The 25,580-nt window shown below is 43.0% G+C and overlaps 1 protein-coding gene across 7 annotated transcripts; it reads left to right on the top strand.

Moving 5' to 3' along the window:
* The first annotated feature begins 25 nt into the window (after positions 1 to 25).
* LOC120052529 (protein ECT2-like) lies at positions 26 to 23,107 on the top strand. 7 transcript variants are annotated; one of them, XM_038999495.1, is made up of 26 exons: positions 26 to 207; positions 4,729 to 4,891; positions 5,040 to 5,119; positions 5,728 to 5,823; positions 6,479 to 6,661; positions 7,336 to 7,425; positions 7,564 to 7,671; positions 8,645 to 8,718; positions 8,855 to 8,985; positions 9,130 to 9,245; positions 9,626 to 9,688; positions 10,434 to 10,659; positions 11,628 to 11,752; positions 12,741 to 12,860; positions 12,972 to 13,040; positions 13,121 to 13,231; positions 13,488 to 13,584; positions 13,873 to 13,954; positions 14,091 to 14,169; positions 15,553 to 15,672; positions 16,547 to 16,685; positions 17,624 to 17,778; positions 18,535 to 18,642; positions 19,545 to 19,685; positions 20,335 to 20,685; positions 22,110 to 22,224. In XM_038999495.1, the coding sequence occupies exons 2-25, from the start codon at positions 4,762 to 4,764 to the stop codon at positions 20,644 to 20,646; spliced, it is 2,955 nt and encodes a 984-aa protein (XP_038855423.1). In that variant the 5' UTR covers positions 26 to 207; positions 4,729 to 4,761; the 3' UTR covers positions 20,647 to 20,685; positions 22,110 to 22,224. The 7 variants fall into 7 exon arrangements, with proteins under 7 accessions (XP_038855423.1, XP_038855426.1, XP_038855425.1 ...); XM_038999498.1 differs by having other exon boundaries at positions 17,624 to 17,712; XM_038999497.1 differs by having other exon boundaries at positions 8,858 to 8,985.
* Positions 23,108 to 25,580: the final 2,473 nt, after the last annotated feature.

Raw genomic sequence — 25,580 nt, forward strand, 5'->3', positions numbered from 1 at the left:
GCCTTGCTTTTTGAATTCAGATTGAGCGAGTTGACAGATTTATCCACGCGAAAATATATATATTTACTTTTTCGAGACGGCAATAACCTACAGATAGCTAACAGTGTCAATTCAGTTAGCCAGCCGCTAGCTAGCTAGCTGAACTGGTCGACTAGCCAGTTTACCACTGTCACCTGCGATTATTTGTTGTTAATTCCGACGGTTTATGTAAGTCTTAACATTTGTTTATTTTCCAGCAACCATGTTTATTAAGTACTGTAGTTAGTTAGCTTGCACACTAACGAATTTAGCTAGCTAACGTTAGTTAGGGTTTCATTTAACTAGTTGACGTTAGTAACAACACGTTGTGTAGGGTAATGTACAGTAGCTAACGTTTAGCCAGCCTGGTTCGTTTTTGTTAAACAACCAGTTAGCTAGTCTTTGACGAGGGTTTTCACTGTACGTTAATGCAGTCATAAATACACTTGAACTTGTGTTGTTTTGCTAGTTAACGTTACATAGTTAATCAGATGTTGCTAACTGGGGTCGGGACGTCTGTTACGTTAACGTTGTTACGTCATGTTTGTAAAATAGTTTTCTGGAAATGTTTTTTAATGCAACATTGGTTTTCAATGGAATTACAATTTTGTCGTTAGAACTGAAATTCTATAAAGATTTGTGATATAACATATTGTGTAATGGTATATTCATCTGAAATTAAGTCATATTTTGACAGAAATAGCTATATTTATCAACTTAACCAATCCATATTTTAGTATTTGGCTATCAAAAACATTTCTATGTATGGAGAACATCTAACTTCCTTTTTAGTAATATTTGTGTTTTTTTCTTTCTGGCTGAACTTGGAGAGAGAACCTCTTATTTTACTTTACCATAAGATTAATGGCAGTATTCTGAGACCATAAGCCATTTTTTATTTTTGTATTCTTTTGATGTGTAGGGGGGTCATCATCAAAGTTATTCTTTGAAGTATTTGGTTGTCCATATCTGCAGAATGTTACCCTTCCCAAATCCCAGACTTGTCTACCATGTCTCAGTTTGGCACCCCTTTAAGCCCAATGTTTCCTTTTTGCAACATTTCCAAAACTACCTCAATACTATAGTCTTTGAGAACTAACAAACATCAAAATGAAAATAGACAGTCTGGGAGAATTGAAAATTCCAAAAACAATGAATTTAGCAGTATTGATTTTGTAATTGCTACTTTAAGCATAATAATTGGTCATGGCAAAATACATTGAATTGAAGGAAATTAGCTTTAAAACAGCAAAATTCTCACGGTTCCAAGGCAGAATATGTACTGTAGAATCGCATGAAATTAGCTTTAAAACCGCAACATTTTCTTTCAGCTCCAAGGCAAAATGTGTAGAATTGCAGGAAATTAACTTTAAACTGCAAACATTTCTCTAAACTCCATTGAGAAAATGTTGAATTGCAGGAAGTTGGCTTAAAGATGCAACATTTTTCTTCGCCGCCAAGATGGGGGGCCTTGCCGACCATGCCCATCTCATCTAGAAAAAAACCCTGAATAAATCCTTGCCTAGGGTACCAGTGTGGTATCAGACAAGTTTGTAACGTTTCAGAGGCTACTAATACAACAATGTAGCCTAGCGGTTAAGAGGTTGGGCCAGTAATCAAAAGGTTGCTAGTTTGAATCCCCGAGCTGACTAGATAAGAACATCTGTCTGTGCACGTGAGCAAGGCACTTAACCCTAGTTGCGCCTGTAAGTCGCTCTGAATAAGAGAGTCTGGTAAATGACTAAAATGTAACATTTTTAATTTTATAGTACAGGATGCAATTTAAGAGACCTTGTATTTGTGCAACCGTGGGTCTCACAGGGTTAAAGGGGAATGTCTAAATGTTTTGACTTCATATTCATCTCGAGCACCACCTCAACATACAGTTGAAGTCGGAAGTTTACATACACCTTAGCCAAATACATTTAAACTCAGTTTTTTACAATTCCTGAAATTTAATCCTAGTAAAAATTACCTGTCTTAGGTCAGCTAGGATCACTTTTTTTTAAGAATTTGAAATGTCAGAATAATAGTAGAGAGAATTATTTATTTCAGCTTTTATTTCTTTCATCACATTCCCAGTGGGTCAGAAGTTTACATACACTCAATTTGTATTTGGTAGCATTGTCTTTAAATTGTTTAACCTGGGTCAAATGTTTCGGGTAGCCTTCCACAACCTTCAAACAATAAGTTGGGTGAATTCCTCTTGACAGAGCTGGTGTAACTGAGTCAGGTTTGCAGGCCTCCTTGCTCGCACACGCTTTTTCAATTCTGCCCACAAATTTTCTATAGGATTGATGTCAGGGCTTTGTGATGGCCACTCCAATACCTTGACTTTGTTGTACTTACGACATTTTTCCACAACTTTGGAAGTATGCTTGGGGTCATTGTCCATTTGCGACCAAGCTTTTACTTCCTGACTGATGTCTTGATGTTGCTTCAATATATCCACCAAATTTTCCTACATCATGATGCCATCTATTTTATGAAGTGCACTAGTCCCTCCTGCAACAAAGCACCCCCACAACATGATGCTGCCACCCCCGTGCTTCATGTTTGGGATGGTGTTCTTCGGCTTGCAAAGCCTCCCTTTTTCCTCCAAACATAACGATGGTCATTATGGCCAAACAGTTCTATTTTTGTTTCATCAGACCAGAGGACATTTCTCCAAAAAGTACGATCTTTATCCCCATGTGCAGTTGCAAACAGTAGTATGGCTTTTTTATGGCAGTTTTGGAGCAGTGGCTTCTTCTTTGCTGAGCGGCCTTTCAGGTTATGTCGATATAGGACTCGTTTTACTGTGGATATAGATACTTTTGTAACTGTTTCCTCCAGCATCTTCACAAGGTCCTTTGCTGCTGTTCTGTAATTGATTTGCACTTTTCGCACCACAGTACGTTCATCTCTAGGAGACAGAACGCGTCTCCTTCCTGAGCGGTATGACGGCTGCGTGGTCCCATGGTGTTTATACTTGTGTACTATTGTTTGTACAGATGAACGTGTTACCTTCAGGCATTTGGAAATTGCTCCCAAGGATGAACAAGACTTGTGGAGGTATACCATTTTTTTCTGAGGTCTTGGCTGATTTCTTTTTATTTTCCCATGATGTCAAGCAAATAGGCACTAAGTTTGAAGGTAGGCCTTGAAATACATCCAGAGGTTCACCTCCAATTGACTCAAATGATGTCAATTAGCATATCAGAAGCTTCTAAAGCATGACATAATTTTCTGGAATTTTCCAAGCTGTATTAAGGCACAGTCAACTTAGTGTATGTAAACTTCTGCCCCACTGGAATTTTGATACAGTGAATTATAAGTGAAATATTCTGTCTGTAAACAATTGTTGGAAAAATGACTTGTCATGCACAAAGTAGATGTCCTAAACGACTTGCCAAAACTATAGTTTGTTAACAAGAAATTTGTGGAGTGGTTGAAAAACGAGTTTTAATGACTCAAACCTAAGTTTATGTAAACTTCCGACTTCAACTGTATGTGAAAATGGGGTGTTTCTGTTTTGTAGTAAAAAATGTGTTTCCAATGACATCATTAACCAATTAGTAGGCAATGCCTACTCATAATTGGTTAAAATCACAATGCACACTTTTTTTTTACTACAAATCCTAGAAATGTGCCATTTTCACATGTTAATGTTGGGGTGGTGCTGGAAATGATGGATATAAAGTTGAGCATTTTTAGAATTGACCTTTTTAAGGACGCGGAAAATGACTGTACCTTTTTAGCAGGGCGTGTCCAACGTTGGACGGTATGCCCATAATCAGTAGAAAGTTCTAATTAGGAGGTCCTTGAATGCATCACTGAGCTTTGCCCAATACATAATCGAATCCAATTGTTAGACACTACCACTCCCAGTGTTTCCCCTATATTCGTTGCCGCCACTCCAAAATATATCATTAAAAAAATCTACTACTTAAACAACTAAAACCAGATATAAATTGTAGGAAAGATAATGGAGTTTTGTTTTAATAAGATAATATTTGAGGTCTAGCAATCACTAAAATAAAACTAGACAGTCGAGGCAAATCTCCCCCATTTGACTTTATGTCTGGGTCACTCAGATAGCAAAAGAACACCGCATAAGCCATGGCAAAATGTGTAGAATTGCAGGATATTAGCTTTAAAACAGCAAAATGTTTCTGCGGCCAAGAGGACAGACTCAAATTTTGGTCGCAGACTGCGGCATTGGCCATGCCCCCCCCCACGCTAACTTTGTCACCACTGAATTAAAGAAAAAAATCATAGGGGAAATGCTAAACATGAATGTCAATGTTTGGTCGCACATGCTTCATTCTACTTCTCGTCTGCAATAGCATGGTGCCCATATTGCAAGGCTGATTAGCTAAAACAGACAGGTGTATGCTCAAAGCGAACATACCACATGGAATTCATGTTTGGAATTTATTTAGAAGGAAGGTGGTTGCATCTAAGCGACATTTACCACAGCCTACTAATTACAACCGTCTACCAATTACGGATATACATTCAATCGTGGTTTAAGTATCACCAGGCAGAGGCACAGGTTGTCAAATAACTCCCAAGGTGGGTAGCCTATATGTTATAAGACCCGAATTCCACTTGGGTATAAAATGGGCTACACACATTTTATTTTCATCATTTCTATTCCAAGTGGTTTGGCATTTGACACCTCACTCTCTCCTCAAGCTCTGACTTTACTAACTTTTGATTGTTTAGACAGGATTGTGCCACCACCCGTGTCACACTTCCATGGCTGACAGCAGCATAGTTACTTTGGGGATGGCTCGGAGCCTGCTGGTGGACTCCTCTGTGTATGACTCCAGGATGGCTGAGACTACTAAGGATGTATTGCTGGGTTTGGGCTCTGAAGACATGGAAGGCAAGAGTTTCACCCTTCTCTCAATCAGTGTGATATTAACTGCTTTTTACCTGAGGCTGTCACTCAAAACAGGAAGAACTTCGTTTTATGATTGCTTTCACATTACCTTTGAGATTTACTGTGCCCTTGGTCCTCTATTCCCTTGTAGAGATGCTACCTCGGGTCGAAACCAGAGTTGTTCTTGTAGGAGAAGCTGGCAAAAATGGAGCACTTGTCAAAGCACTGCAGGTACCGTGCCCTAATGGTTTGAGCCCAGTTGTATGGGTTGTCATTGTGGAAACATCATTGCATTATGGTTTGTTGTGTGTGATTGTTTTCATTTTGTTTTTGAATAATGAGTACAGTGAGTATACAAAACATTAGGAACACCTGCTCTTTCTTTGACATACACTGACCAGGTGAATCCAGTTGAAAGCTATGATTCCTTATTGATGCCACCTATTAAATCAGTGTAGATGAAGGGGAGGAGACAGGTTAACTTTGTCTGTGAACGTGAGGCTACGGCACAGGGCTCAACTGTAGGAATAAAACAGGTTCACTCTTGAGCGACCGAGAAGCTTTTCGATCTGAAGGCTTCTTTAAATGATCTATTTTGTGTGCCAATCTGTAGTAGTGGCACATTCGTTGACAGCTTAATCAGAGGGGGCAGTCTGAGTGATTCGACAAAAAAGTCGACCTGCTGCTTTCAACTTTATTAATTTTGCAGAACTTTCCCCCCCGGATAGCGTTTGACATTTGTTTGAAGTCCTTGCCTTCTGGGTTGTAATGACACAGGCCCGTTCAGAGAATTTGTCAGTTTGGTGTCGCCAGCTTGAGGTCAATGCTTCATTTTACAGGCCGTCAGAATAATGGAAGTCCCAGTGGTTAAGATTAGAGGAGGAGAACCGGGTGCTGAGACCGGAGAGAAATTGATAAAATCTATAGTCAATATGGTAGGTCTTTTTTCGGGCTTGGATTGTGTTGCATGCTTTAATCCATCAAGGGGGGTATCTTTGCATGGGCAATCTCGGTGATTGGTGTGTAGCTGCAGCATTATCCTCACAATTACCGGTAAATGTCACAGATTTATACTGTTAACACCTGGTGTCCAAGCTTAGATGTCTCTAACAAAATGATCTAACACGTTCACACTGTTTATTCCTCTAATGCTTTGTCTTCTGATGTATGGTGCCAATAATTCTGTGGGGGATTATGTATTTTATGAATACGGTTTACAGGTATCATACATAATTTCTCTCTTCAGCTCAATGATCTCTGATTTATATAGGCTGTGTTCTTGATTCAATTTCTGCTCGACTGAATTTACTGAGTTAAATCGAATCAAAATAACACCAGAGTGAGCACTGGAAATTGTTTCATGCGGCATTGAGCAATGTCATGGGGAGCGTCGGTCTGTCTCTCTGCAAATTAATGAACGGCTTTCAAGTACCTGAACTTCAATGTTTACCGTTTGCTCTAAACTCACCTACTTTAAATGTATCACTCATATTGCAATATAATATCATGATTATCAAATTACTCTTTTGATATGAAAGGGCTGCTTGTGTGTCCCTACTCACATTAACAGCAACCTTTTTTAATCCACAGGATATCAACGTGCCTTGCATAAAGACCGACGATGTCAAAGAGTTTGGAGATGGAGAAAACACAGAGTTTGAGACGGTGTTCGTGCTCAAAGACTTTGCCTCTCCTGACTACATCTATCTTTACAAACATGACAACCGGATCGTGGGCCCCCCGGTTGTTCTGCACTGTGCGGGACGAGAGGAGGTAAGGACAGGAGCAAATCACTCCTGAAATATACTCTCACTCTGGGATGGCACTCGCAGTGCTCGGCTGTGGATCACTCCTCGCCGGTTTAAGCTATGAGGTTTTGACTGTTATGGTGCAATTTAGCATCTGCCTGCAACGGGAGATGAAGTAAAACATGGCGGAAAAGTTGTGCTTTCAAGTTTAAGTAGATTTATATGATGGGTTTTGATTGTTCCCGTGAACCCTGAGAAATGCATCACTGTTGTCTGGGTCTAAGCAGAGCACCTGCTCAACTCAGTCAGATTACTGGGGAAGATGAACACACCCTTGGCCACAGATCACTGCAAACCTCACCAGTCACCTCTCCAAGATGAATGTAGATCTATGAAGGAATGCATCACAGCTCTAAAAACTGAAAAGACTTAAAATATGGCCGTATTCAGAATGAGAAATGATCTCTGCATCTATCCCCTTATCTACAGAGCCTGGTAACTTGGAGATCAACATAACACACACATACTTACAAATGCATAGGCCTTTCATACAGCTTTGCTACTGATCAGTAAAGAACCCCCCCCCCCCCCCCCCCCAAAAAAAATGTACTTGATAAAAGCAGTGGAGGAAAGGATGCATGAGGAATGTTTCCAATATCTGAGATTTATAAGAACTATATTGTTTGTTGTTTCCCACAGCCCCTGCCATTTTCCTCTCGTCCTCTATACTCTACCACCATGCTCAACTTGTCGCTGTGTTTCACCGGTTTCCGCAACAAAGAGGAAGTTGTAAGTGGAATGCGTTCAAGCTGATTGTCATTATTTGTAGCACTACCAAGTACCAAAACATGTTGGTTTTGTTTGTTTTTTAATGCTAAGAGATATGTGTTGGTGCCAAATGTCACTCATTGCCTACAACCCCTGCAGAAAAACCTGGTGAATCTGGTGCATCACATGGGAGGCACCATTCGGAAGGACTTCAGCACTAAAGTCACCCATCTCATTGCGTACTCCACTCATGGCGAGAAATACAAGGTTTGTAAAACACCCCTAACCATTCCTTCCATCTGGAAGAGCTCATGTATAAACCTAATCCATGTGATTTATTTTCTTCCCCACATGACATTTCATTTGCTGACTGAAGTTTTATTGATTCAGTGGTTCTGTTCGCTTTTCTCCACCCCCTTCGTTTTCTGAGTTGAAAGCTCAACTTGTTTAGATGTTTTGCTCCAGCACTTTAAACAGGAAAGTAGCCTAGCTCTCTTAACAGACATATTGAGACATTTTACATTGGAAAGTGAGTACTTAACAGAGTACAAGAATGAGATCTGTTTCAATACACATGCCTTTTTTCATCCTTGGCTTTTGAAGGAGCTTTTTACCTCTTGCAGTACCTGGCACACAGCCTACAGCTGTAGTAAAAGAGGGCCAAACACCTCAATCCTCTTTTTTAAAGAGTAGTTTCTGTACCATACTGGGCATAAGAGGCTGCTGAGGGGCTGGAACAGAGCAAATGGAATGGCATCAAACGCATGGAAACCATGTGTTTGATATATTTGATACCATTCAACTCATTCCTCTCCAGCTGTTACCACAAGCCCCCCAATTATCCTGTGATACCGGGGTATATCGTATTGCCGGTAGTGCACACAAGGGCCTCTTTCTTTCCTGACGTAAAAAAACAAAATAATGCACAAAACAAATGTAGGCAGCATGGATCTTGATCCAGGAGGGGATTGTCTCTGCTTTAACCAAGAAGCTGGATCTGGCAAGTTAGCCACTTAGTTCGCAAACCAAATACATAGTTGGAGCCCTGATCTGAAGATAACTTTCTAAGATGTGCCAAATAAATGAACTTCTAGTTATAAACAGTAGCACCCACCCACCGAGCTTTAGGGAGCCCCCACAAAAAGGTACTGAATTGAAAATCGTACAGTCTGTATTTCATAATACCCCAGTATGTGGCATATACCTCCTAATATGACATACCTCTCTGTGTCTCTTCTAGCTTGCTGTGTGTATGGGGACACCCATCCTCACCCCAACATGGATCCATAAGGCCTGGGAGCATAGAGATGATGTGTAAGTATCTCCTCACGCTACAGACAATGGCCAAAGCCAACTGCATTCCCAGTCCTCATTGTGGTCTTCACGTTCATGTCTGTACATCAATGTATAATGTACATGTATGAGGGCTGACAACCACCTGTTCTTACAGTAGTTTCCATGCTGGTGATGAAGAGTTCCGCACTGAATTCAAAGTTCCCCCCTTTCAAGACTGTGTGCTGAGCTTCCTGGGCTTCTCAAACGAAGACAAGACCAACATGGAGGAAAGGACAATCAAACATGGTATTAGTCTTACATTTTCAGTATTTATTTTTTATTCCTTCATATGTTATATCTAGGCTTTACAAAAGCTACTCTGCAAGCACATTATCCTCCCTTCTATTATGGAGTACTTTTGGAGTTTCTAAAACTTTGTGTTTCTCCAAGGTGGCAGCCACCTGGAGGTTGGTGATCAGAAGTGCACTCACATGGTGGTGGAGGAAAACTCTGTCAAGGAGCTGCCATTCGTACCATCAAAGAGACTGTATGTTGTCAAGCAGGAGGTGAGCACTTCAATGTAGTAGGTGTCAGCTTACATCACCGTACTGGCTGTAGGCAGACATAAACATAAAACATTTCCCAGATTAGCCGTATGTCTGACTGAAGCATAATACCTCAAATTCATGTGCCTCAAATTCATGAATTTTCTAAAACATTGGCATTGTCAAGTCTGGGAAAATGAGCCTTGTTGTTTTCTTCTAAGGAGTATGTCAAATACGCATTTCTATTTAATGTATTTGGTTGTATTGATTGATAAACTCTTGCCTCACTTGGATGATCAATATTTAATTTTCCTTTCGACTAGACAAGTCATTTGAGCAGAGATAGTGAGCACTGGCGTTCCCCACCTTGTATCAATACAATTTTTCTTTGCTTTTTCAAGTGGTTCTGGGGAACGATACAGATGGATGCCCGAGCAGGAGAGTCCATGTACTTCTATCAGAAGGTAAGTTCTGTCTGTCAGTCAATCTGATTCATCCTCCTAATGCCCCTACACGAACCTCTATACAGTGGAATGGACACTGCTAAGATTCTATAAACTGTGTCGCGCACATCCTCATGAGTATCCCTCTTTGGAGGGAGTGAAGTGAGTTTGGGAAATAAAATACAAAAAAATTTCACATACAAACTTTGTCCAAATCAAAAAAGCTCCCCAAAAATAGGATGATCCCTGTGATAGAATGTTTATTTTGATTGGCAATGCTCTGCATTTTTCAAAGTCCATGTCTGGATTGTAAGAGAAAGCGTTCTTGGAAAGCATGTTAACGTTTTAATCAAATTTTATATAAATCTGAGTATTCACAATAATTGTAGTATTGTGCGCTTGCAAACCAGTGGAGGCTGCTGAGGGGAGAACGGCACATAATAATGGCCGGAACGGAGCAAATGGATTTGCAACAAACACCTGGAAACCATGTATTTGATACCGTGCCACTGATTTGACACTTATAAGTGTAATTGCTTTGCATGCGCAGACGGATGATAAACTAGGTGAAATTATGGCTTCACAAATCTCATCACAATTTTGAACCTCTACCCTGCAGAGCTTAATCGAGCATCTGATCAAAATACGTGAGATTTTAGTTCTGGTTTATCAGAGATGACTTTCCACCACAGTGCCATCCTTCTTTTTACACACATTTTTCTCCATACACCCTCATCTGACATGCCCATGTTTCTCCTACTCTCAGATGGACAGTCCTGTGCTGAAGAAGGCTGTGTCCCTGCTGTCCCTCAACACACCCAACAGTAACCGGAAGAGGAGGCGTCTGCGGGAAACCCTGGCCCAGCTCACCAAGGAGACTGAGATCTCCCCCTTCCCTCCACCCCGCAAGAGGCCTTCTGCCGAACACTCCATGTCCATGGGCTCTCTGCTGGACATCTCCAACACCCCCGAGACCTGCAAGGCCTTGGCAGGTGAGAGAGGAGCCACGGTCACTCATCAGCCACACATGTCATGTCACAGGGCTGGTAACACTGGGTCTTAGCCTGTCAACGGTGGTTAATAAGCGCCTCTGGCCTCGTTAAAAGTTAATGCAGGCAAAAACAGACAGGGATTATAGCATCATTAGTGTCTCATGTCAGCCCTGTCATAGACTAAGGAGGCGGTCACTGCTTGTTGCAGGGGGAGGCAGGAAGAACCAGCACGCTCTGATATTCTGTTTGAACTCCCCCCAAAGAGACTGAACACCCTGTCTTTCAGAGCACAGTGTAGAGAGCAGCAGGCGTAGGAGGTGCTGTGCTGAGGCCAACAGGCAGAGGAGGATGAGTGCCAGGGAGATGAGTAGGGGGACAAAGAGAGGCCCTTCCACTGCACTAGCACTGCCACCCCTCAGCAGGAAGCAGGGACCCCAGAGGCCCCCATGGGCCCTCAGGACAGGGAGTGTGTCCTCAGCCAGTCCCCGGCCACAGAGACTGGGGAGGGTTCGTGGAGGGACTCGTCACAGGAGTCAGTCTGTCTCAGCGAATGCCAGGAGATGAAGGGTCACTCAGTTGAACTGTCACTGTGGGGAAATCCGATTTGGCATGATATTAGAAATTATATAAGAACTGTCTAGATGATCAAAGTGGTGCAAGAATAGTAGGTTGAGCCGTAAAGCTTGGAGAGTTGACTGGAGAGTTGAGGATGAAATTATATGAAGGAATGGGATTATATGAAATACATTTAGTTGCATTCTGGAACTATTCTCACTAGCTAAGATAAAAGCCCCAAGTCTTCTGAAGAGTAGCCTTCACTTTGCATGTCAGAATCTCAATTTTCTAAACTATGAGACACGCAGGAAGTCAAAATAAGTACAAAAGTTGTGGGTAGTCAAAAGAAAACATGTTTTTCCCCACTGTCTCAATCAATATTCACCTCTTGACGATCCCTGGCTCTCTTCCAGAACATTCCCGGCCCTTGAAGAGCTCTACACCTGCTGTCCTGAAGCAGTCGGCTAGATGGCAGGTCTCCAAGGAGTTGTACCAGACAGAGAGCAACTATGTGGATATTCTCACCACAGTCTTGCAGGTTTGTTGCTGCTGCTGTGGATGTTGGGCTCACTTAGCATCACCGAGGCTGCTAGGGTCCTAATCAGGCTGTCCCACTGGTGCCTGAGTTCAGTGACCAGTGGGGGAGAAAATGAATAGGATTGTGCGCATCAGGACTGTCAGCCAGCCAGGCTCCCACTCACACTGCAGAGCTCTCTGCTGCTCATCGACCCAAACCTCAGGCCTGTCCTTGTCTCATCGCTCCTATTCTCACATCTTCCTCCTCTGCTCGCTACATCATTACTATGATACCAGTAGAATGAAGTTGTTCAGCAAACATCATTACCATATTTCCTAAATGGTGTAGTGTACTCTACTTTTCCACGTACATCACCTTGTTCTCTTTCACCCTGACCCATGCCCACTCACCCTCACTCGTATGCAGTCACCAGTAGTGTCCCCTCTCTGTCCCATGCCCACTGCACCATGCCAGCCCAGGAGACAGATGGCCGGTTTCACATCGGATGGTCTTTAACACTGACTGCTGACCCCATGTCCACTGCCCTCTGAAGTCAGCCCATGAACTGGCCTGCCAAGAAGTGGGCTTGAATACCAATTATCCCATTATGATTCACACATGTTGGGCACTTGTTAAAATGTATTTTTATTAGAAGGTAATTCCAGGCCATTTTGAGCCTTTTGATTATACTTTTTACAGGGAAAGCTGAATAGAGCTTTACTAGATCAGAGGACTTTTTAATGGGAATCATTTCTTGTAGTTTATTAGGGGACCTACTTTCACTTGTGAGTTTTCTATGTCTTTGATAAGATGATGGGGAGGCAGGGTGGTCTTTTATAATTAATACTTACCTGCACTCTAAAATGATTTGGCTTTCTACTTTTATGAACATTCTCATGGGACTCACTATTTCAGACTGAATAGTTCTGTCTGTATTGGGGGTGTATGTATTGATTAAGGGATTAGTGGGTTAAGTCTGAGTCTCACCTGAAACGTCTGTTCCTTTTAGCTGTTCAAAGTCCCCCTGGAAAAGGAAGGCCAAGTTGGTGGACCCATTTTGGCTCCGGAAGAAATCAAGACTATCTTTGGCAGCATCCCAGAGATCTTCGACGTACACACCAGGATAAAGGTGGGCACTTCTCTCCTTGAAATGTCCCAAGATGACCTGAACAAGAGTTTAATCTGCAGTGAAGTCACCTAAACGCCCTCTGTCTCTCTGCTTATTGGGTTGATTTGACAGGCCGATCTGGAGGAGCTGGTCATGGACTGGTCTGAGAACAAGAGTGTCGGGGACATCATTCTCAAATACGTGAGTATAACAGGGCTTTGTTCTGAATGTTGTATTGAGCCATTTTGGACATTCTCACTCAGTTCCTTTCTGTCTGTCAGTCTAAAGACCTGGTGAAGGCTTACCCGCCATTCGTCAACTTCTTTGAGATGAGCAAGGAGACCATAGTGAGGTGTGAGAAACAGAAACCAAGGTTCCATGCTTTCCTCAAGGTATGTGACCTCTGAGACGATGTACATTTGTGTATACATCCACGTGAGTGTAGGTTTAGAAGTTACCATATGCCTCATGCTAAAGGTCATTCATTGCTTGTCTCTTTATGTACAGTAAACTTGAAGAAAATGTCTGTCTGTGTTGTGAATGTGAGTGATTGTCTGTGTGTGTGTGTAAGTAAGCCGCAACATGTCTGTCAGGTCTCCTCCTGCTTCAACAGCAGTGTTTTTTTATTTTCTTTTTTCTTGCCTCCAGATCAATCAGGCGAAGCCCGAGTGTGGGCGACAGACGCTGGTGGAGCTGCTGATTCGCCCTGTGCAGAGACTGCCTAGCGTCGCCCTTCTCCTCAACGGTAGACTACACCACGCGCACACAAACACACTTGACAGCCAAATCTTGAGCAACATGGTACATATGTGGCATGATAGAAGTACTAACTATAATGCATTCTCCTCACCTGCATATGAAGAGAGCGCTTGATTTCCGACTAAAATGTCACAGGAAATACTGATAGATGCTCCTCGCCTTTATCCACAGTTGTGTTATAAATCTGTCGGTCATATCAGTTGTTTGCCCTTGGCTTTTTTCACTGTTCTATCAATTATATATGTCAATGTTCATTGACCCATCTATTTTGCAGATATTAAGAAACACACTGCCTGTAACAACCCTGACAAAATCACTTTGGAGAAGGCAATCGAATCACTCAAGGAAGTTATGACGTGAGTCAACTGTGCACCACCGGCCATGCATGAAGCATTTTGCTGTAATTAAGTTAAAGCCTCATTCATTAGCCATGCATTTACATAAAGTGATTGTAGCATCAGTTGGCTAACGGAATTTATTTGGCCCCCCCAGTCACATAAACGAGGACAAGAGGAAAATAGAGGGACAGAAGCAGATCTTTGATGTCGTCTATGAAGTTGACGGCTGCCCTGTAAGTTGTTTGTGCATTTCTTCACTGGAATGTGGCACGCTTTGTTGAGCCTCTAATCCATTAATGGCTGTCCTCCAGCACCATAACGGCTAGGCCTCTCCCATAACGGCGTTAATGGCTGTACTGCCGCACCATAACGGCTAGGCCTCTCCCATAACGGCGTTATGGCTGTACTGCCGCACCATAACGGCTAGGCCTCTCCCATAACGGCGTTATGGCTGTACTGCCGCACCATAACGGCTAGGCCTCTCCCTATGCGTTAATGGCTGTACTGCCGCACCATAACGGCTAGGCCTCTCCCATAACGGCGTTAATGGCTGTACTGCAGCACCATAACGGCTAGGCCTCTCCCATAACGGCGTTAATGGCTGTACTGCAGCACCATAACGGCTAGGCCTCTCCCATAACGGCGTTAATGGCTGTACTGCAGCACCATAACGGCTAGGCCTCTCCCTATGCGTTAATGGCTGTACTGCCGCACCATAACGGCTAGGCCTCTCCCATAACGGCGTTATGGCTGTACTGCAGCACCATAACGGCTAGGCCTCTCCCTATGCGTTAATGGCTGTACTCCAGCACCATAACGGCTAGGCCTTTCCCATAATGGCGTTAATGGCTGTACTCCAGCACCATAACGGCCAGGCCTCTCCCATAACGGCGTTAATGGCTGTCCTCAGCAACATAACGGCTAGGCCTCTCCCTATGCGTTAATGGCTGTACTCCAGTACCATAACGGCTAGGCCTTTCCCATAACGGCGTTAATGGCTGTACTCCAGCACCATAACGGCCAGGCCTCTCCCTATGCGTTCACCCTGATATCCCTATTTATTTCAGCTAATTTCCACAGGATGCATTTTTCGCACTGTTCACTGCACATTTATAGCTTGTAATTCATTGATTATTGCGCTGGAGTTAACTTGATAATGTGTGTGTGGAGAATTTGTGTAGAGCTGTGTGTATGTGTGAACCAAACTACTTTTCTGTGTGCCGAAGTCCTCTTTTCAGGTGATAATAGTGGAGATGAGTTGGGACTAGAGGGAGTGAATTAGTATACCTTTGGCTCTGGGCTGTGAGTATAGCTCTATTTATCTTGATTTGGATAAGCAGAGCATCCAAATGAATAAACATAGTTTGATGATAGGGTTTTAAAGGAATAATGGGACTGGAAATGGAAATTTCTCCATCAGCCGTGCAGTGAAATGACCAATCTGTAGAGTTAGACCCATTAATACCAAATATGGCGCTTTAAATGAGGCCTGTGATTGAATCATGAAGCTCTCTCTGGTGACTGTGTTTGTTTGTTTATTCACGAATGGTTGCTGGATGTCTTTTTGGTTGTGTGATATTCATCCCGTCTGCTCGCTCTCTCTCTCTCCTCCTCAGGCCAACCTGCTCTCGTCCCACCGCAGCCTGGTCCACAGGGTGGAGACCATCGCCCTGGGAGACAAACCCTGTGACCGAGGCGAGCACGTCACACTCTTTCTCTTCAATGACTGTCTTGAGGTAACGCCCACATCAATGAAGTAATACCAACATTGAAAACCTGCTCATCTGACACTCCAGCCAGGCTCAATGATATGCTGAATATTTTAACCCTGGTCAACATTTCACCGTATTGACTAGTGATGGCCCAGATATGGCTTTAGGTGTTATAACTTTACAATACACCCAAAACGCCCTCCAAGTTAATGCCATTGCTCATTTGAGAAAATCTTGCCCGTCCTCTATTCCCCCCCACATTATGAAATCTTTGGGACTTGAGATGCTAAGAAAATGCAAATTCAGTAGCAAAGAGCCCCACTGGCTGATTATTTATGGGTGTGCAATCTATCGTTGCTGACACAGCTTCTTATCTGGCTCCTAATTAGTGAAGTGTTGCATTAGAATGGGGGTTAGCAATCAAACCCAGAATGGGTGTGGGCGAAGCGGCCTGATTCAGGAGTGTCAGAGCAGCCTGGTAATGAGCATGGGGAGAGCAGGGGCTGCACTCTTCAATTATTCATTGATTAGCTCCTCTGTATTCAGATCTCCCCTACCCCCAATAGATATCACCATACCTTCATGGGACAGACCCAACCCCTGCCTGAGCCCCCACACAGGCCAGTTAAACACATGCTAATGACTGGGACTGTTTACCTTTTTATAAAAGGCCCTATCGATTTGTCACAGCTTAACCACTACCTCCCCTGACATACATACATACATACATACATACATACATACATACATACATACATACATACATACATACATACATACATACATACATACATACACACTTCACTTCACTTCACTTCACTTCACTTCACTGGAGAGAGAGATTAGGTAGGGGTGAAGGCTTGAGGCTTCCATACTTCAACTGTGTCTGTATTTGCAGATTGCCCGGAAGAGACATAAGGTGATCAGCACATTCAGGAGTCCTCTGGGCCAGACGCGATCTGCAGCCCAACTCAAACACATCACCCTCATGCCTCTGTCCCAGATCAGGAGGGTCCTGGACCTGCAGGATACAGAGGGTGAGTGAGCCCCAGCCCCTGGCATGTTCTCTACCTGCCTGCCTGCTTACCTACCTACCTACCTACCTATCAAATGCTGTTAGTCACATACACAGTTTACAACATGGATAAAAGGTGCGAAGAAATGCTATGTGCTAGCTCCCTCAATGCAGAACATCAGACAGTAATAATAAAAGTCAAGTAAAAAATGAGAGGTTGTGAACATAGTAAAAATGGACTGTATTACACTGTGTTTAGAAATATAAAGTAGGTAGTGTCTTGGTCACGCTGTGGAATACATAGTATATAATAGAACAGCAGCGTTGACTGTGTCTGTGTGTGTGAGAGTTCTGAGTGGGTGTGTTTGTGTAAGGATTGGATGTGTGGGTAGTCAGTGCAAATAATCTAAGGTGCCGATAATGAGGTGGAAATAGTCTCTAAGGTGCAGATCTGTAGGGAGGCGGCTAGGGTTAGCTGTTCAGCAGTCTGATGGCCTGCTTACCTACCTACCTCACAGTGTTTAACATCCATTACTAAGCAACATGACCACTCCTTGTTTGTGCTTCTTTTGGGTCGATACACATTCCCTGAGCAGGTATATTGCTCCATTCCGTTTTCCCTGTATCGGGAAATGTTATTCATAAGCATACTGGATAGCCTAATATTTGGAGTCAACACGGACTGAAATGGCATCCCAGACATAATCAAGCAAACATCTCTCCTCTCTCCCACTAGCAGTGACTCAGCTTGTTTGGCCTTGTAATGGAGCTGCTAGGTTTAATTTCACCGTCAATATGTACTATAATTACAAGCAGTGTATGTTGATACACCAGAGATGGCCCTCAATGCGTCTTAAAGAGAAATGGGATGCATGTTTTTCAACAATTAGTTTTGCCAGCTAGACTATTGACATTTTTGAGTGGTCCAAACCTTGCTCATTTCTCTCTTCTCTCTCTTAGATTGCCATAATGCCTTTGCCCTGGTGGTGCACCCGCCCACGGAACAGGAGAATCTTCTCTTCAGCTTCCAGCTGACCACTGAGGATACGGTGAAGTCAACCTGGCTGAAGATGCTCTGTCGACACGTAGCCAACACTATCTGTAAGGCTGACGCGGTGAGAGATGCAGAGTGAGACAGTGGTCCACTGAGCCGCTATAGGCTCATCGTGTTGGGTTGGAGGGCTCCTCCTGAGAACACATGTTGCCTGTCTGTCTGCTCCTCTCATTAACACAGCCAGACAGGCTGAAGCGACCAAGGCATCCCTCACCGGTCTGGTGTCCTCGTGCAGAACATGGTGTATGGACTCTTTAGAGGTTGATGAGGACACAAATGCAATTATTTTGGCCAGTTTTAGTACACTTACATATCATGTTGCGTGAGTGGCCTTTTTGGTCATTTCAATCCTATTAGATTGTCCTCTGTGGTTAAACTGGAAGACAGATTAATGTAATTAGAAGCGGAATTGTACTAGAACTAACACTAAAGACATAGATGGGTTGTTTTATCTCTCCACAGGTCTTTTCACTGATGTAGTATTAGAGCTTGAATGAGGAAGCTAACTAGTAATTGGCTGCCCGGAGACAGACGTGTATTTCCCATCATAATTAAAAACAGGCGTAATAAGCTTCGGAGGTGAGCCCAGCCAGTCCCAGCTGTCAGGGGTGAGCTGTCCACTAGGTGGCGACTTAAACCTCTACTACAGGCTGGCCTTGCTATCTTAATTGATTCACTGGCTCTCTCCGCACCCTGAATACCAACCAGTGAGCTCCAGCTGCATGTAAAAACAGACAACAGTTTCTCACTCTATGCATTTTGACAGCGAAGCAGAATGGGCTGGAAATGTATTTATACTTGTTTCTATTTTAAACAGGAAGATCTAATTCAGTGCACTGAGCCTGACTCTGTCCAAGTGAGCACAAAGGATATGGACAGCACGCTGAGTAAAGCCTCTAGAGTCATCAAGAAAACTTCAAAGAAGGTAAAATGGGCTCCGAATTAGCCCATCTCTCTCCTGTATTCCACACAAGCACATGTTGGATATTGGACAAGCTGACTGTTAAACAGAGCTATTTTCAAAATCAAATCAAATTTTATTAGTCACATGCGCTGAATACAACCGGGTGTAGACCTTACAGTGAAATACTTACTTACGAATCCCTAACCGACAGTGCAGTTTCAAAAAATACAGATAAGAATAAGTGATAAAGTAACAAGTAATTAAAGCAGTAAAAAAATAACAATATATACAGGGGGCTGCCGGTACAGAGTCAATGTGCGGGGCACCGGTTAGTTGAGGTAGTATGTACATGTAGAGTTAAAGTGACTATGCATAGATTACAACAGAGAGTGGCAGTGGTGGGGAGGGGGGGCAATGTGAATAGTCTGGGTAGACATTTGACTAGATATTCAGGAGTCTTATGGCTTGGGGGTAGAAGCTGTTTAGAAGCCTCTTGGACCTAGATTTGGCGCTCTGGTACCGCTTGCCGTGTGGTAGCAGAGAGAACAGTCTATGGACTAGGGTGGCTGGAGTCTTTGACAATTTTTAGGGCCTTCCTCTGACACCGCCTGGTACAGAGGTCCTGGATGGCAGGTGGTGATGTGGACACCAAGGAACTTGAAGCTCTCAACCTGCTCCACTGCAGCTCCGTCGATGAGAATGGGGGTGTGCTCGGTCCTCTTTTTCCTGTAGTCCACAATCATCTCCTTTGTCTTGATCACGTTGAGGGAGAGTTTGTTGTCCTGGCACCACACGGCCAGGTCTCTGACCTCCTCCCTATAGGCTGTCTCGTTGTTGTCGGTAATCAGGCCTACCACTGTTGTCATCTTGACATAATTTTGAGTCTCAGGGTGGTTTTGAGTGTTTGACTGTTTAACCCCCAGGTAACGAGAGCGTTTTCCTTCACCAAAACACCCAAACGGGTAATCCAGAGAGCATTCATGGCCAACAGCACCTCCGACAACAAGAGCCCTGGCCCCAGCTCAGAGAACATGATCCACGTTGGAAGCAGTGCCACCCTGTCAGTAAGTCCATCCACCCACCCACCCGTCTACTTCAAAGATCCAGGCCTTGAACAAGGTTTGTCTCATCAAGTCGAGGCTAAAGGGGCATAGTGCAAGATAAAAGAGCAATGGCAGAAGAATCTTGAGTCATTTTAGGATTTTCAGATGGGTACTCTAATTGTACCTTGTTTTTCTCTGAAAATCTATTTGCAGCGCTCTCCAAAGCATAGTCCTGAAAGGGTTGCGTAATTAGGTGATTGTTGACGTCTAATGGTGAAATTGTTGTTCTGCCAGTGCAAGCCATTTTCCTTTTGAAGGAACGGCTTCAGTTTTTCAATTAATGATGACACATGACTGTTTTGAACTTTTCTCCTTTTTTATTCAGTTTAGCTATTTATTTCCTGTTCTAACTACATCAAGTCAGGCTTTATTTTATCTCTGAGTCTTTTTCGGACCTTTTTCTATACTTCCTTTTATTAGAATGGAAAAGATGAGTCATACAATACTAAATATTTGAAGAAAGGTACTGCACTCAAACTTTGCTATTAAAAAGGGATTTTAAGTGCAACTTGATGCAGTAGTGTGATATGCAGAGTCTGACCTATGAGTTGACAGGGTCTCTCCCATGGTCTGTGACTCTCCCCCCCCATGCTTTGCTCTGTGACTGTAGATGGCCCGCTCCACCTCAACATTCAACCTCAGTGGTTCTACCAAGAACTCTGCTGCTGCGGTGCAGCGCTCTAACTCCCTGGACCACCCACCCTGTCCCCGCCTCCGTGTTCCCGTCTGTATTCATACCCCAGACCCAACCCCTAGTCCAACCTGCCCTGAGGAGACCCCATGTAAGCCCCAACCCACCCCCACCAGGCCCCCTTACTCTGCTGGCCCCCCTACCTGGAGGGTCCCGTCCAAAGGGAGGCTTCCCCCTGGTGCCTGCAGGGACCTGCTGGTCCCCTCTGACCCCACAAGGCAGGCTGCTTGAGGCCCTGCAAAGAGACCCTCCTATAGGCGGCTGACTGACGTGAGCATTACCATGCTTGGTTTAATACCCCTTTTAACTCACTGGGATAGGTGGTGGTTCTTTCACTAACTCCTCATTCCCGGGCTGTGGTGGCCCTCTCTCTCTGGCTCTCTGTGGGCTCCCTCCTCTTGTCTCTTATCTGCTGCACACCTCACTCACTCAGCTCCACTAACATCAGCTTGCAGCGCCGGGCAGATGCTCACTTTTAGCTTTTACATAAGCCCTCTCGATCCATTTTGGAAAAGGGAGGAGTGTCTTACAACAACAGATTATTTGGTTATGATCTATGGCTTCTAAAACAATAAATGTGGTGACAGTGATTTACATTTTTCTTCCACTAATTAAATAAATCCAAAATTGTGTGCAGCATTATGCTTTAGTGTTTGGATGGACACTCCAGGCCTTTTGACAATCTGTCACTGGGCATTTGTGAAACAGTGGCTTCATGCGTGTCCTGACTCTCCTGTTCTGTATGTCCTCGCTGTGCCACTGCTATTGATCCTGCGCCCTCAAATTTAAACCGTAATGTCACCTCAAATCTCATTAACCTGACTGGGCCCTGTCGAAGTGAGAATGTGTTATGGTGGTTATAGCAACAAGCAAATGGTGAGAAGGTGCTGGTGCATAAATTGAGTTGCTATTCAGGCTGGCCTTTACTCTCACTCTGGCTTTAGCCGGCCACAGCTTTACTGAAGGAGGATACATGATACATGACGCACACCTGTTTACGCTCCTACGTTCGTTAACACTCCGGTTTCCTTAGGGTAGACTCTTGATGAGGGTGAAATATGTATGCATTTTAACCAGCCATACCTTGTGGTTCCCCGGAAATCACCCTGCTTTTATGCAGCAGCACCTTTCATGTTGGCCTCCCCAAGTTGCCCCGGTAACATATAAAGGTTCCTTTTCAATAGATCCGATTCATCCACAGTAATGAGCAGCACAGGGACAGAGAGAGGAAACCACGTCTTTACAACATGGCAAAATGTTGAATGGTTTTGTAAGTTGGGGGAAGTATAGTAATATTGTATTGGCATCACTCGCTCGATTAGTTCAATGCCAACATTTGGCTAGGAAGGCAGACTGGCACTGGGGAAAGCTGAATGTAAAAGTAATTAAATGAGACTTCCATATAAAACGACCTTGTATCCTTCACAAAGCACTTCCCACGATATTGCTTTTGCGGACCACATGACAATCCATCTTCGTGCCGTGGCTTTTAAAGGTACACCAGGAGTCCCAGCGTGTACATGTGATCAGAAAGCCCTCATGTTGAATGACTTAAGTGCTCACTTGAGCATTTGCTCATCTCTAACCCTTCAGTGTAACTCATTGTCCTTAAACTAACACTCAAGGGGTCGTTTCTGTTTTGGAACCCAATCAATTTCCTAATTTAATTAATGTCCCTGTTCTGTTCCCTCCAGGCGATGCACTCTCCCTCCATGGTCAACCTGCCGTCCATGTTTGAGAGGAAGTACCACACGTTCAGTCGCTCCACATCCCACCTGTTCTGATTGACTCTTAGAGGAGAGAAACCCAGCAAGCTGTTCTGCACCACTCACTGTAATTCAATTAGCTCACCTCTCGGCAATGTTACTGCAGATTGGCACATCCTGTAATTGTTTAATGAACGCAAGTTCATACAGATAATGTGTGACTTGGAAAATGAAAGATGGATACTCTTGTATTTAGTGTTTACTTACAATGTTAAAAGTTGACCTCATGTCTTAAACATTTGGGAACATTTGATTAACATGTATAGGTATGATATTTACTGACATATTTTCTGTATTTTTGTCGTGGAGGGATATAATTCACTGAATGATTAGCCAATAAATGTGTTAGTTTTTTTTGGGGGAACAAACCTGTTGGCTTCACTTACTATAGTTTCCAGCTTTTATAAAGCTCTTGAAATGTTTTTACTTTTTGATGATATAAATGATCAGGATTAGGGGAACAAAAGCTACTGTTTGCTGTTTTGTAAGTGATTGTTTTATGTTGTCAAGTGGGTATGTTTTTCAGGAGGGACTAAGGGGATGATGTTGCATTACACTACATTTATTTTCCAGAATCATTTTATAAATAGTCTATATACAAATCCTCTTTCTCTTGCTATTTATGTGTACATTTGCCTCCCTTTTGTCTGTCATTATCTATAATTGTTCTGATTTACCTCTCGTCATAATTGTCTTCCACTATGTGTATTCCATACACTTACACATGATCCAACATTAAGCTTATTTCTGGTGGGTTATTCAGTTATAGGATGTTGTTCACGACTTCTCTTACATGATGAATGGAAAAAATTAATAATTATCTCCCATTCATCTTGATTGAATAGTGACTATTATTATGCAAAGTCACTTTATGGTTTGTAATTGAATTGTTTTACTCAATTTTAATAAAAATGCCCAATATTGAATGTTGTGTGTTTTTAGGAATAGAAAAACTAACATGCATCTCACGTCCAGAGCAAAGTCCTGCTCTATAAACAATGCAAGAGAAACTTCATCCATTTACTTATTCAGTCAGTTACTTCTAATGTATTATGTCCTTGGTGTATTATCCTCCTTACTTAGGGGGGAAAAAGTGAAAATCTGAACCATGTAGGCATCTGCAGAGAAATGCATGGAATTCACTTTGCAAATTACCATGAAGCAATAAATTGCTGCCTGAAATGAATTTGGAAAATGTTAACTGGATGCCATTTGCTTGCCCTAAGCATCCTTTGACCCCTCTGTTGAAGTGTTGTCCTGAATAGCACACTAAAGCAAGACATGGCAGCAATTTTTATTGTCTCCATTTGAGCAATAAATGTACATTAGCACAAAACAATCAGTCTGTGATCATGTGTAAAGCAATGTGTGATAATTGTCCTTATTTGGCACTTTCTGCTACAGCTACTGGCCTATTAACGTTCAGGTAACTCACTTGAAAGGTGTCAACATTTTTGGTATTCATGTCACCGCAGCTCAGTATAGCACACGAGTCCGTTCAAAGAGCCAGACTAAAAGCAGTCTACTGGATAGTGAGGCAATGCAGGAGCCCTGAGGCATAGGGAGACCAGGGAATACCACAGTGGAAAGGCACCAGGTGGAGGACACACTCTTCATATTTGACTTTCCTCCACAACAAAGCAGATATGTCAGGCCAGTAGAGGGTGAACTGTGAGGATGAGCCTTGGTGAGATTAGAATGTTGTAGGGGCTTAAGTCTTGTGGAAATGTTTTCATTTTTTAGGGGGTGGGTGAGGGTTATCGGTAGTAGAGCACCACCATAAGTGAAAGTGATTTGATTTGAACTATTCCAGGGTCATAGTCTGTCTGTGGTCCACACATGTGAGCCATTACATGAATCTAATCGTATTTGACTATCAAAGAAATGTCAACCCTAATTAACTGTCAAGTCTGTGTAATGCGACTGTTTGACTGAATTGTCTCAATTTATACATTTTTTTTTATGGGTGAAACTAGTTTTGTGGATGAAAGTTTCCCTCTGCCATTTGAGCTTGTATCATCTTGGAGACAAGACACTATACCATACCTCTGAGTCATCCCATAGCTCTTCATTGTCACCAATGACCTGACATTGGCTCTTGGTATTGATCATCGCTAATGATGCTATTTGCACATACCCTTCAACTATCAATTAGGTTGTCTGCTGTTTGCAAAGTGAATACCGTACAAACATCCATGCATGTGTAACAATTAAATAAATTAAGGGTTTCTTCCTGAAACAGCTGTCAGGTTCCTCCTGTACCATGGGGTATTGTCTGCCTACAACAAGGCCTTGATGGATTACCATAGATGAAAATGTAATTAGGACCTCACTCTATCAACTCCTTTGGTTGGATTAATTCTGATGACAAATGACGACCTGATATTTTAGGTAACTTAAAATGCCATTGGTCTATCTGCCTGCACAATGAGACACCTCTGAGGGAGCGGTGATAGCACAACATGGATCAATGTCTCAAATGAAGAAAAATGGGTCCATGGCATGAGGATTTACAGCATTTATGGCTTTAACAGGTGAAAAACAGTATTGACTTCCCACTTAGGGGAGTTTCATCACAAAACCCACTGAAATTGCCAACTACTTTAATGATTTTTTAAATTGGCAAGATTAGCAAACTTACTCGTGACACAACAGAAACAATCTCTGAACCTACTCGTCCATTCGTAACTGACCAAATTATGAAAGACAAGCACTGTCATTTTGAATTCTGTAAAGTGAGTGTGGAAGAGGTGAAAAAATTGGTGTCTATCAACAATGACAAGTCACCTGGGTCTGACAACTTGGATGGAAAATTACTAAGGATGATAGCGGACTATACTGACACTCCTATTTGCCATCTCTTCAATCTAAGCCTACAGGAAAGTATGTACCCTCAGGCCTCGAGGGAAGCAGAAGTCATTCCGCTACCTAAGAATAGCAAAGCCCCCTTTTATTTTTTATTTTAAGCCAGATGTGGAGGTCCTGGGCTGGCATGGTTACATGTGGTCTGCTGTTGTGAGGCCGGTTGGATGTACTGCCAAGTTATCTAAAATGACGTTGGAGGTGGCTTATGGTAGAGAAATTAAAATTGAACTCTCTGGCAACAGCTCTGATGGACATTCCTGCAGTCAGCATGCCAATTGCACACTTGTGGAATTGTGTTGTGTGACAAAACTGCACATTTTGTAGTGGCCGTTTATTGTCTCCAGCACAGGATGCATCTGTGTAATGATCATGCTGTTAATCAGCTTCTTGATATGCCACACCTGTCAGGCAGATGGATTGTGTTCCACATGCTTTTTGTGTGTGTGGAACATTTCTGGGATATTTTATTTCAGCTAAAAAAACATGGGACTAACACTTTACATGTTGCGTTTATATTTTTGTTCAGTTTATATG

Source organism: Salvelinus namaycush, chromosome 8 (genome assembly GCF_016432855.1).
Source record: "Salvelinus namaycush isolate Seneca chromosome 8, SaNama_1.0, whole genome shotgun sequence".
In the NCBI taxonomy this organism is placed as follows: Eukaryota; Metazoa; Chordata; class Actinopteri; order Salmoniformes; family Salmonidae; genus Salvelinus; species Salvelinus namaycush.

Coding starts and splice junctions, on each gene's coding strand:
- LOC120052529 (XM_038999495.1), top strand. CDS start 4,762: ATGGCTGACAGCAGCATAGTTACTTTGGGGATGGCTCGGAGCCTGCTG. Junction 9,689..10,433: donor CCATGTACTTCTATCAGAAG/GTAAGTTCTGTC, acceptor TCCTACTCTCAG/ATGGACAGTCCTGTGCTGAA. Junction 18,643..19,544: donor TCAAGAAAACTTCAAAGAAG/GTAAAATGGGCT, acceptor TTTAACCCCCAG/GTAACGAGAGCGTTTTCCTT.